Below are 13,689 nucleotides of genomic sequence, written 5' to 3'. Positions count from 1 at the left end.
TAAAAAATGTTGATAAATATATAGCGTCTTTGTAAGGTTTTTGTGTTTTTGTTTTTAAGGCAATGAGGTTAAGTGACTTGCCCAAAGTCACAAAGGTAATTATTAAGTGTCTGAGGTTGGATTTGAACTCAGATCCTCCTGACTTCAGGGCCAGTGCTCTATCCACTCCACCATCTAGCTGTGCCCCTCTAAGGTTTTTATGTAAAAAATGAAAATAGAAATGTGAACTAGTATTATTGTTAATACTTCTGTATTGTTATTTAGCTATTTTAAAGTATAAAGAACAGTGTAGGCGGTAAATACTCTTAGATCTTAGTCACCTCTATAAAAATTTTGAGAGAAAATAAACCTATTCACATACTTTTTCTCTAGGAATTCAAGATGTATTACTGCCAAAGTATATTTTTGTGTTAGGATGTTAATAAGAACAAAGGCCTTTTTGTTGGATGATAGCCCTAATCTGCTTCCATAGATTAATGGAAGGACTTCCACAACTAAGACCCTAAATTAAAATAAATGGATTTAAAGAGTGTGTTTGTGTGTCTATGTGTATGTGTGTGTGTGCATGCGTGTGCATGTGCATATGCATATGCGCATATGTATGTATTGCTGCATCATGAAAATTGTATTGTATTATTTTTAAATGCAGTTGCAGTTGTGGTTGGACAATCCAAAAATTCAGTTGACATTTGAGGCTACTCTCCAGCAGTTAGAAGCACCTTATAACAGTAAGTAGACTAATTTCCAAAAGTATGTATTGTTGTAACTTGATCTGTTGAAAGCCACTGTTTCCACTTCAGAATGACTGTGTATGAGATATCTCTCTCTCTCTCTCTCTCTCTCTCTCTCTCCCTCCCCCTCCTCCTCTCTCTCTATCCATAATTATCCACAATTATCCACAAAGATGAACTTGAAAACAATAATTTTTTTCTATTTAAAATTAAAATCTCTATTTGATCATAGGAAAGAGATTGTACCACTTCTGTTACAGATGTCTCTAGGACTCTCTTAGAAAGAAAATTTTTTTGATCCTCCCCAGAATTAGAACTCCCACATCAGTACTAAAAAAAATTACAGACATGTTAAATTTGCTATTTTGTTTACATTTTCTGTTTCTTCTATTTTGATATTTTTGTTTAATATTTACCTCCTTTGTGCTATATAACAAAGAACTCCTCAAGAACCTTGAGTTCTTCATCTCTATAGCTAAATGTTATAGGCTAACATTTTTAGATATTATAAACAATGCAACCAATGGCTGTTATTTGCATTAGAATTTTTAATGACTTTTTTTAAATGAAACATTCATTTAATTAATGGCGTTATACCATATTTATGTGCTTGAAGACATTTTGAAACAGGTACCTGCATGAAAGCAGTGTTGAAAATTTCTGAGTCAGGAGTGACTTAGAGAAAAATGAGCATGGACAACTTGTACTTTTTGGGAAATAATGCTGTTGGACCTTCAGAAAAGGCAAAATCCAGGAAAGGAACTAGTAATAATTCCCACATTCTCAGATTCTATGCACAGTAAGCAAGATGAAGTACAGATCCAAGAAGGTAAATTTGACTTCAAGGGGTTACAGTAAGATTTGGATGGATAAGGCCCATGTTTGGAACAGGGTCTTAGAAGGGTGTACTGTCAACACAAGAAATGGGTAGATAAAAAAGAGCCTTCACAAAGCCATGTCACCTAATGGTGTGGAGATGATCCTGGATTTCCCCTGTTGTTCGAGACTCTGTGGTATCAGCAACAAACTTTTTTGTGGATCAGCAAAGCAAAGTAAAAAAGAAGCATATTGCTAGTATGCAAGCTATTTGGGAATGACTACTTTGGGCTTGGATACACACAAAATAATACAAAGTGCCCTTCAGTTTTATTTTTAGATCACGTATCAATATTATTTTAACTTTTCTAAATATAAGTACCTTTTCCTATCATCAAGTGGACACAAACTGAGGAGCTAAATCATAATAATCTTGATATTTTTGTGGCAAGGTGGAAGAGTGGCTTTATAGTTTCTTATTGAACTAGAAGAAAATGGTTTTATCATGTCCAAGAGCAACAGTAAACATTTCATGGAACTTTTGTCCATCTCATATGTAGTAATAGTATTTGAAAGAGGATTACCATCAAAATGTATGTAGCTCATGTGTCAGTTATAGGTTGTAAAGGATGAGTAAGTGAGGAAAATCTATGAAGATATTTTGTGATCTTATTAAGGTAAGCATTGGGAAGAATGATAAAAGATATGTTAGAATACATAATTTAAGTTTAAAGAAAAAGAGACCAAAATCATCTGTCTATCCTTAATTCCGTCATGGGCGGGGGGAAGAGTTGGTAGCCAAGTATCACATAATCTCAGGGGAAAAAATTGATTCTACCAACAACTCTTTGACACAATCAGTTCATCAACTTGTTAGAGCAAAGACCAATATCTGTATCAAGCTGGAAGAAAGAATAAAAATAAGAAGATACAGTGGATAATTGAGGCATCTCCTACACAGGACTTATTTATACAAGCTGATGATACCAAAAAAAAGGCAAATAATTCAAAGAATAGTCACTGACATAGACTATTACAACGTTCTAAGGAAATTTAAGGTAAATTTATCATCACAACAAAGAAACTGAAAGAATTTGGTGGTACCGTCAATCATAAAAACACTTGATTGCCCTGATAAACTTATCTACAGGTTGGGTCAAGATGGCAGCCAAGAGCAATACATAATCGGAACATGAGCTAATGTGTAAACTATACAGAAGAAGGGGAATGATGAAAGCTTATTAACAACATCTTTTCATGAAATAACCTGAGAAGCAGAGGGAAAAGAAAAGTTTGTGGAAATTGTTGTGAAAGTCCTAATTAGGTAAAATCATTCCACGGGTATTTAAGGATGAAACAACAAAGGGGGAAAATGGAAAAGATCTATAATGATTGTAAGATATGAGTTAAAACATTTTGAAACCATAAAGTATAGTGTAGCCACCACTAATATTAGTACTGAAAGAGTTACATGAAATAAAAATGTCATTAAAGATAATGAAGATGATAAAAGCATCTAGACTAGAGCAAGTATATACTCCAAAAGAAGAACAAGAAAATAATACTGCCAGTTCACAGACATAATTTCCAGTCTCTATAAAGTTGTAATTACATCCACAAATATTGAAAGAATTCTCGATGAAGGTCTGGGAAGGGAACAAAGTACAAAATGATATTCTTCTTAAGGTTTGTTTCTGCTAGTTTTTCCACTTAAATTGAGGCCCAAAGAGGTTCAGTGAATTGTCCAAGATTATAGAGAGTGATTCATATTGGAGCTTGGATTTGAATCCAAGTCTTCTGATTCCAAATCTTGAATACTTTTCTGTGGGATATTATGAATATTTGAAGAACATCCACATATGTGATGAGATCACAGATTCATTGAAGGAAAAAGAGAGAGGTGGTGGATTAACACTGTATAATGCTCATAAAGGGAAATTCAGGAAGAAGAGGAAGAAAACAGGATGGAGACCTCATAAGTAAAAGTCAAGGGAGACAGCAACAGAAAAATGGCCTACAGCATATCTGAACGCAAAGAGGAAATCAGTTATAGGAAACAGATCATAAGCTTACAGCAAAGATGATAGTAGTAATGGGGATTTTAGTTATCCAGACATATTCAGAAGTTCTCTCCTCCTCTTCTTCTTTTCCTCTCTTTTCTCCCCCTCTCCCTAAGACAGAGTAGCTAACATTTTCTTGATAATTTTATTTTTAAAAGGTAGAAGAACAAAAAAGGAAAGATTTTATTCTGAATCTCTTCACTAACAGAGAGAAACTGGTACTAGGATAGAAATGTTTGGAAACTTGAGGGGAAATGACTACTTCAACATAGAATTTATGATAAAGAACTCCAGGCATAGTCTGACATGAGAGAGAGCAAATGTGAAAAGATAACTTAGCATTATATGAATTAGAAGTCTCTCCAGAAATTCAACTTAGGAAGGATAGAGAACTCTTAGCAAAGTCCTGAAAAGCCAAAGAAACACTGATATTGTAGAAGAAAAGGAAAAGTCATCTGAAGAAATTTATATGGAAGAACAGAGTTCAGTAACTGAGATGTTAAAAAAGAAATGAGGATAGAGGACAAAAGATGGATATAAAGGGTTGACACAGTCCTACAAAAAACCCCAGAATGAGCTGAGACTGGCAAGAAAATCTGAAGAGCAAAAAAAAGGAGGAGGATCAGAGAAGTGATGACTGCTACCCATGGTGGAAGGGATAATGTAACTAATTCTTTATCAGATGAGATACTATAGGTAAATCACTTTGCAAACCTTAAACTTACTATATAAGTATTATCATCATTGCGAAGAAAAATAATCTGTGAACTGGGAAAAACAGAATAACAATGGATGATAAATAAGCTATTTTTATACTCAAGATAAGAAAAGAAATTATAGAACCGCCCTTGAAGAATTCAGTTATCCAGGTTGAGATGAACTACATTCTAGAGCAGTGAAAGAACTGGTAGGTTGGTGACAGTGATTGACAACGGTCTTTGAAAGATTGTGGAGAATGACAGGTATGGTAGGATTGGAAGAGGTGCAAATTCTCACTTTTCAAAATGGAGAAAAGAAGGCATTCTGCAAATTAGAGGCCTTACCTAAGCTTTGAATTTAATTCCTGGAAAATGAAGTGATGTCCAAGAACCATTATACCTTTATGATGTACAACATCAAATAGATTATGCCAGAGAGCATCAATTCCCTTTGTATATAATCATACAGGACATTGGGGGAATGCTGTAGTAGAGTTTTCTTAGATTTTAGCAAAGCATTTGATAAAAATCATCTTGCTAATAGAAGGTATAGAAAGGAAAATGATAATAAAAGAATGGCTTGGGGGTTGTTGTTTTTGGTTTTGATTTTTAACTTGGGATTGAAACTATGAATTCACCAGTATAGGATGCTCTCTTCTAACAATGTAGAGAGGCGCATTTCTCTAAAAATTCTAGGCATGGAAAGCTCACTGGAAAGTCAAGCGATTTGCCTGAGATTACTGTATGTTAGAGGTAGAACTTGAACCCAAGTTCTTCATTCCAAAGTCAACTCTTCATCCTCTCATGAGTATAATGGGATATTTTTGTGCAGTAAGAAATGAAAACTAGACCTCGGCCTCTCTCCTCTGAACCCCACGGAGCCAGCCCCGACCAGAAATTCAGCATGTCGATTTTGAAGATCATTGCAAGAGAGATCTTTGACTCTCATGGAAACCCCACCGTTGAAGTTGATCTCTACACTTCAAAAGGTCTCTTCAGAGCTGCTGTGCCCAGTGGGCCTTCTACTGGCATCCATGAAGCCCTGGAGCTCCGAGACAATGATAAGACCCAATATATGGGGAAAGGTGTCTCAAAAGCGGTTGAGCACATCAATAAAACTATTGCCCTGACCCTGATTAGCAAAAAACTGAATGTTGTGGAGCAGGAGAAGATTGACAAATTGATGATAGAGATGGATGGTTCTGAGAATGAATCTAAATTTGGAGCAAATGCTATATTGGGAGTGTCTCTGGCTGTTTGTAAGGCTGGGGCTGCAGAGAAAGGTGTCTCCGTGTTCCGCCATATTGCTGATCTTGCAGGCAATGAAGAAGTCATCCTGCCAATTCCAGCCTTCAATGTGATCAGTGGTGGCTCCCATGCTGGCAACAAGCTAGCAATGCAAGAGTTCATGATCCTCCCTGTTGGAGCATCATACTTCAAGGAGGCCATACACATTGGAGCTGAGGTCTACCACAACCTGAAGAATGTGATTAAGAAGAAATATGGACAGGATGACACCAATGTAGGAGATGAAGGTGGCTTTGCTCCTAACATCCTGGAGAATAAAGAAGCTCTTGAGCTGCTGAAGGAAGCAATTGGCAAGGCTGGCTATACTGACAAGGTTGTAATTGGCATGGATGGTGCTGCCTCTGAATTCTTCCGGTCTGGGAAATATGACTTGGACTTCAAGTCTCCTGATGATCCCAGCAGATACATCTCACCTGCTGAGCTTGGGGATCTTTACAAGAGCTTCATCTGGGACTATCCAGTGGTGTCTATTGAAGATCCCTTTGACCAGGATGATTGGGAAGCTTGGAAGAATTTTACTGAAACTGCAGGCATCCAGGTTGTAGGGGATGATCTCACAGTGACCAATCCCAAGCGCATTGAAAAGACTGTGAATGAGAAAGCTTGTAATTGCCTCCTGCTCAAAGTGAACCAAATTGGCTCCGTGACGGAATCTCTCCAGGCGTGCAAGCTGGCCCAGTCCAATGGGTGAGAAGTAATGGTTTCCCATCGCTCTGGAGAGACTGAAGATACCTTCATTGCAGACCTGGTGGTGGGTCTCTGCACTGGGCAGATCAAGACTGGGCCCCCTGCCGATCTGAGTGTTTGGCCAAGCATAACCAAATTCTCAGAATTGAGGAAGAACTGGGCAGCAAGGCTAAATTTGCTGGAAGGAACTTCAGAAACCCTCTGGCCAAGTAAGCTCCATGACCATGAAGTCTCAGAGCTAGTAGGCTACAGTCACCTCAGTAGAAGTCCTCCAAAGAATGGGCAGCACCAAGTAGTAGACCAGTTTTGTTTTGGAGAGGGGGGGCTCTGCTCCATAATTCCACCCCACTCTCTTCCACCTTTCTGTGTTCTCACTGCTTTTTCTGGTACCTGATCATTTGATCCTTTTTTGGAAGACCTCATCTTGTGACTGGGTAGAATGATCTGTTCTCACCCCCACCCCCAGTGCTGATGTGCAGAGTCATATACTTGTGATGCAGCCCCCCAACAAGCCCATGGGCCAGATCCTTTAGTGGCTTCTATGTGCAGAATAAAAGTATTCAGTAATCCACTGGAAAAAAAAAAGAAATGAAAACTATAAAGAATTCAGACAACTATGGGAATATTTATATGAACTGATGGAGAATAAAATAAGCAAAGCCAAAAGAATAATAGAGAATGACTACAACATTGTAAGTGAAGAGATTGTTAAGAACTGTGAAATTCCCAGTAAATGGATACCTTTCTCTCCAAGGCAGAAGAAGACCAGTATAGAATATTATATTCATTGTCAACTGGGGCCAGTGTAACTAATTTTTCTGTTCAGCTGTTATTCTTTCTCTAGAATTTTCCATCTAGATAGGTGAGAAGTGTTGTTTTTCCTTTTCCAGAAATAATTGATAATAAAGGTAAAGAGTAGCCATGATTTTTTTTTTAAGTTAGAGAGGTGTGGGCTAGATATTAGTTCAATTAGGTTGATTCAAAACTGGTTGAATATCCAGGTTAGTCCCTCCCTCTGCCCTCCCACCCCACTTTTTTTTTTTTGGCAAGGCAATGGGGTTAAGTGACTTGCCTACGGTAACACAGCTAGGTAATTATTAAGTGTCTGAGGTTGGATTTGAACTCATATCTTCCTGACTCCAGGGCCAGTGCACCATCCACTATGCCACCTAAATGCCCCAGGAATGCCCAAATTCAAAGAGATCATTATTGGTTCACTATCAGTTTGGAAGGAGGTCTGTGGTCAGTGCCTCAGGGACCTGGGGTGGTTAAGACATTTTTACCAGTGACTTGAATAAAGACATAGGTGACGCACTTATCTAATATCAAAGATATCACAAACTGAGAGGTCACTATCACTGTAGAAGACTCAGAATTCAAAATGATTTTGAAAGGACTTAAGTCTAAGATGAATTATAATATGGATAAATGTACCATCTTTATTCTGGTTTAAAAATAACTTTACCAGCACACTGCAAGAAAGACATAGGAAAAGAGAAAAGATCTGAATAAGATCTGAGAATCTCATTGGCCTGCAGATTGAGGGAGTCAGCAGAGAGCTAAAGCTACCAGCAAAACTAATATAGTCTGAGACTAATTTAAGATTAGGAGGACCAGACATGGCTATTGGCATAAATATTTCAACATAATTTTACTTTGAAATAACAATTTTAATGATTTCTGTTTTCTTTCCCTTATGGATAAATAGAATGACTCCCTTAATTGAAGCAGCTTGGCCCTTAAAGACATTCTTAAAATTCAATTCTTTTAAGAGACTTTAGTATCAAGGAATTGGAAGGTAATATCCCCAAATGCTGCCCATGTAGACCATGTGTGGAGCATTGTATTCAATCTGAATACATTTTCAGAAGGGTAAGTTATAGCATCCAGAGGAAGATAGTTAGGATGTAAAAGGCCTAGAATTCACACTGTATGAAGACTGGTTGAAAGAACTGGAGCAGCCTGAAAGAAAGTAAGACTTAAGGTAGCTCTTGATAGTTATCTTCAAGTATTACAGAAGAAAAATTAGATTTGTTATTCTTGACCTCAGTTCAACCAGCAGATAAGAGAGAGAGAGATCCATGGAACAGACTAGACTAGGAAGAAACAAAAACGATGAAACTCAGTAATGCAGTGTTTGATAAACTGGAAAATGAAAATATTTAGAGAATTCCCTATTTGATTTTTTAAAAACCTACTGGGAAAACTAGAAAGTGGTATGCCAGAAATTAGGTTTAGCGCAACATTTTCCACTACCATTCACAATACATTCTAAATGACTACATGTCCTTAATGTTAAAGATCATTCTACAAGATGAGAAGTAAATTATAGACCTCAACAATAGGTAGATGTTTTCTTAACTAAACAGGTAATGAAGCAGTTACAGAAAGATAGAATAAGTAGCTTTGATTACATGATACTGAAAAGGTTCTTCACAAACAAAATATAACTAGGAAAGGGAAGTTGCCAAATGTGAGGGGGAAAAAAATCTTTATTTTAAATATCTATGACTTTGGCATCCAAAATATTGAAACAAGTAACAACATAGTTATAATATATGTATGTATGTATGTATGTATTACATATATGTATGTGGGAGGGAGGAAAGAGAGAAAGTGCACATATGTGCCAGCCAAAAGCCATTCCCTAATGGATAAATGGTCAAAGAATATAAACAGTTCCCCCCAAATTGAAAACTATTAGCAACTTTATGAAAGAATGCTTCAAATCACCATAAACGAGAAATAAAAATCAAAACCACCCTGAAGTTTCACCTCACATACCTTACAAATTAGCACAGGATAGGAAGTTATTATTGTAAGGATTTGGGGAAGACAGGCATACTAGTTAGCAGAACAACTAAAATGTCTGTACTTCAATTTAAGTAAGTTCATTTCTAGGCTAGTAACATACCAAAGAGGTCATAGATAACAAGCAAGTTCCTATATTCATGAAAATATTGAAAGTACTTTTTGTGATAGCAAATAATTGGAAATAAATTAGGATATGTGAGGTAGAATGTTACTCTGCTATAAGGAATTCCACGTGTGATAAGTTGGGAGAAACATGGAAAGGTCTACAGGAACTGATTGTTGCAATTTATGGTAAATTTTTCCTTAATTTTTTTGGAGAAAGATCTTTTAAAATGCAGTTTGTTATATTCAGTGGCTCTCAGGGAGTATACTGGGGGAAATTATGGTGATATTAAAAAAAGACATCAATAAAAACTTACTTTAAAAAATGCCAAGGAAATAACTTAGTAGCAATTAAAACTACCCAGAAATGGGTTGGGCTGCCTGAAGTGGGAAGTAATGGATGCTCCCTCAAGGGAGATTTTCAAAGAAAAGCTGGTTTGTCTTTTAGGGGATTCTTGTCTAGACTGTGGTCTCTTAGGATCCTGTCCAAACTGAGGGGTTTGTGATTCTAAATCAGGGAAGGCATATAAAATTCATTTTTAATTTATTCCTTCTTTAGGTGATACTGTTCTTGTTCATAGAGTTCACAGTTATTTAGAACGTCATGGTCTTATCAACTTTGGCATCTATAAGAGAATAAAGCCCCTACCAGGTAAGAAACCAGCAAGTTACAATGAAGTTGAATTATCAGTTATATGGACTATTTTGTTTTTACTAACATTTTATTCCTTGCTTTGAGTCAGCAAAATCATTTGTGTATGCAACCTTTTCCCTATGTCTTTGGATTTTGTGGAAAATGTTGGAAAAACAATCAATCCAGGTTGAATTGAAAGCCCATAAATTATCTTTGTCTGGGGATTATTTGTATTTGTATGAATTTTGAATCCCTGCTCTCCAAGTTCCAGATTGATACAAGTCACAATGGTGATATTTTTCCAAATTTAGGGAAATCAGATTAAATTTAGAAATTTCAGGTAGAAATAAGTGTGTAACACTTGTTTCAGACTTTGTAACTAACAAATTATTTTTCATTCCCCTGACCCCTTCTAATTTGTGCAGTTTTTGCATTATTTGTCAGACCCAACAATTAGAAAGATTTTTGAGGATAGATATGATACATCAATACCCATGGAACTGCTCAATAAAAAGCAAGTCACAGCATTTCATGTTTACACAAATGAAGGTTAAAGAAAATATCCTATTGAAATTCATATATGTTAAGTTGTAAAGTACAAAGTACTTTAACACCCATTTTCTCATGTGATGAAATGCTGCCAAAGCTGATAATGGCTGGGGCATGAGACCTCTCAGGTCATCTCAGCTCTTGACCAGCAGTTTGTTATGTGACTGTGGGCAAGGCTTCTTTTAACTCTCTGAGCTTTGGTTTCTTCATCTGTGAAAAGGAGATGAGAGCTGAAAGAGAGATGAGAATAGTTCATAGTTCTACAGCTCTGTACAACTGTTGAGTCATTGGTTTTTCACTTTCACATGATTGTAGGAAAAGAGCTTTATAAATGTTAAATGAATCCAAAAGCATTTCTGAGACACTATATATGTGCTAGGCTCTAGGCATTTCAGAGTCAAAAGAGGAATCATAGTGACAGTGGCAATTATTGTTGGATCATTGTGAAAATAAGACATCATCCTTTTATAGGAGTAGGTGCCAGTGACCATAAAAAGAAGTGATACATTGATAGCAAAAACGGTTTGAGATAAGAAAACCCCCTTGAGAGGTAAGGGAAGGAAAACTTACTTTTGGAATGACTATGACATAAAAATAAAAGACATCAGTAGCACATTTTTAAAAACACTTTAGAAGAGAGAATTCACTGCTTTTTTGCTTCCTTTCTGTTTTATTTGATGGTAAATGTTCCTGGCTTTGGGTAGCCAGAGATAGATGTTGGAATTAAAAGTAGGTGTGTATATGTGTACACACTAAAGTTATAAAGGCCAAAAAGAAAAAAATGATTAGTCACATGTAAGTATCTATATGAAGGGTTGCTTATAAAACATGTGAATAAATGTTCTGTGTATGTGTGTATAAAATAATTTATTTTAGTTCCTTTTCACTGGCATATTTATTTATTTGCATTTCTTTTTGCATTATCTTCATTTCCAGATGTAAGTAGTGACTTTATCTCTATAGTTTTTCATGTCTCATATTAATTGCTTTATTAATATTAACATCGTTTTTATTTGATTTTTTAAAACATATGTCCCTTTAAAAGAATGATGTGTTGTTTCCATAAATGATCCTACAATAATAGCAGCTGTCATTATTTTTTCATTTCTTGACTGGATTCCCTAAGTTTTGCAAATGTTTCTGGATGGATTTAAAATTTTTAAAGTACTTTATCCAAAACAATAGGAATCTATCCACATGAGCACTTAACCAGATAACTTTCCTGTCTTTGAACCTGGGTGGCTGAATACATGTCTTATTTGTGGCTAGTCCTGTTTGTCTTTTGACTTTCATAGTACTGTGTAAATATTTTGCTTCTTATCTTAAATAAGAACTATAGCAGCTCCTTTGAAGTTCCCTAAAGCTAAAGTGATCATTTCTAGGTGAGAGAGTAGCTGAGGCAATTCGGCTTCCAGTCCTGGGTTTGTCTTCCTAGACCTGTTGCCATTTTCTCCTTTCTGAGCTACAGTTGCCAAATCTGAGGCAAAGCCATAGAGGTCCCTTCCAATCCTAAGATTCTGTGACACAATATTAACAAAATTTGTTACAAAATGGGCACAATTGTGCATTATTTTTTGTTTGAAGTTATAACTTAAAGGGCTGTCCGCTGGGAGGAAGGCAGTAATTTAGCCAGTTTCACTGAACCTACATTGCTTTCCCACAAAAGCTATCCTTCCCCTCCTTGATCTCTGACACAGGTTGACTCAGACTCTGTTCCTTGTTAGACCCTTAAAAGATTAATGTTGCTGTGACATCCACTTGAACTTTGAACATACTTCAGACTATTTGTTGCTGATGAGAACTGGAAAAAAAAATGGGCAAAGTAAGCATTCAGTTAATGTCGACTGAATCAGTTCTCTAGTCAAGAGTACCCAATATTGGGATTAAAGATTCTATATGTTAATAACTCCCAGTCACTGCAACTCCTTTTCACTGGCATATTTAAAGCGCTAATTGTAATTTTCAAAAATAGTTGTTTGAATAGGACTGGAAGAGACTTTAGATGTCATTGGATCCAACCAACCCTCTTTATTTTATATGGAAATGCAGCCCCAAGAGAGGATATGGGACTTACCCAAGGTCAAATGCATGGCAAATGGTAGAACCAGGGCTGAACCCAGGGCTTCTAACTATAACTCATTCTCTTGTATGCCTCAGTGGCACATTAAGCTTTTTATAGATTGTAAAAATAAAAGAAATTTTTAAGATTGCTATATTTTCAAACCTAGAAAAATAACATTTGCTCTAATTTTTTACTTAAATGTTTTAAATTTTAGCTAAAAAGACAGGAAAAGTCATCATTATTGGCTCAGGGGTCTCAGGCTTGGCAGCTGCTCGTCAATTGCAGAGTTTTGGAATGGATGTCACCCTTCTGGAAGCTCGGGTAAGAATTTTGGTTTGAGACATAGCTGGAGGTAAGAAACAATAGGAAACCACATATTGTCATTGAATTTTTTTCCAGTTTACCTGTAAAAACAATTTTTAATAATTTATTTTCATATTTTTGAGTTTCAGATTCTCTTCCTCCCTCTTCTTGTCCTTCAATTGAGAAGGCAAGCAGTATGATATAGGTTGTACACATGTACCCATGCAAAACATTTTCCATATTAGTCATGTTGTAAAAGAAAATATAGACCAAAAAAAATAACACGAAAAATAAAGTTTAAAAAATGCTTCCGGTGGGGCGGCTAGGTGGCGTAGTGGATAAAGCACTGACCTTGGAGTCAGGAGTACCTGGGCTCAAATCCGGTCTCAGACACTTAATAATTACCTTGCTGTGTGGCCTTGGGTAAGCCACTTAACCCCATTTGCCTTGCAAAAAACCTGGAAAAAAAATGCTTGAATCTGCCTTCAGACTCATCACTTCTCTCTCTGGAGGGAAATTGCATTTTTTATGATAAGTCCTTCTAGATTGCCTTGTATCATTGTATTACTTAAAATAGTAAGTCATTCATAGTTGATCATCATACTGTTACACAGTGTACAGTGTTCTGTTTCTGCTTGCTTCACTTTGTGTCACTTCATGTAAGTCCAGGTTTTTCTGAGAACATCCTGCTCTTCATTTCTTATAGTATGACAGGATTCCATAATGATTATATAACACACCTTTAGCCATTTCCAAGTTGATGGGCATCCCCTCAATTCTAATTTTTTGCCCCCACTAAAAGCTGCTATAAATATGTTTGTACATATAGAGCTTTTTTTTTTTAATCTCTTTGAGGTGCAGACCTAGTAGTGGTTATTGCTAGGTCAAAGGATATGCACAGTTTTATGGTCTTTTGGGATGGTTC

General features: G+C 36.3%; 1 protein-coding gene and 1 pseudogene across 2 annotated transcripts in view; both read left to right on the top strand.

Annotated features, from left to right (window-relative positions):
- The window catches only part of KDM1A (lysine demethylase 1A), an 80,151-nt gene that overhangs the window by 29,549 nt on the left and 36,913 nt on the right, over positions 1–13,689 (top strand). For both annotated transcript variants that reach the window (XM_074218176.1, XM_074218175.1), the window contains 3 exons: positions 650–728; positions 9,776–9,868; positions 12,676–12,782. In XM_074218176.1, the coding sequence (XP_074074277.1) occupies positions 650–728; positions 9,776–9,868; positions 12,676–12,782 (279 nt within the window). The remainder of the gene's footprint in view (positions 1–649; positions 729–9,775; positions 9,869–12,675; positions 12,783–13,689) is intronic.
- On the top strand, positions 735–6,784 carry LOC141509010 (alpha-enolase pseudogene; annotated as a pseudogene).

The sequence above is a fragment of the Macrotis lagotis genome, chromosome 1 (assembly GCF_037893015.1).
Source record: "Macrotis lagotis isolate mMagLag1 chromosome 1, bilby.v1.9.chrom.fasta, whole genome shotgun sequence".
NCBI classification, from domain to species: Eukaryota; Metazoa; Chordata; class Mammalia; order Peramelemorphia; family Peramelidae; genus Macrotis; species Macrotis lagotis.
This window is presented reverse-complemented; position numbering and strand designations above follow the sequence as displayed.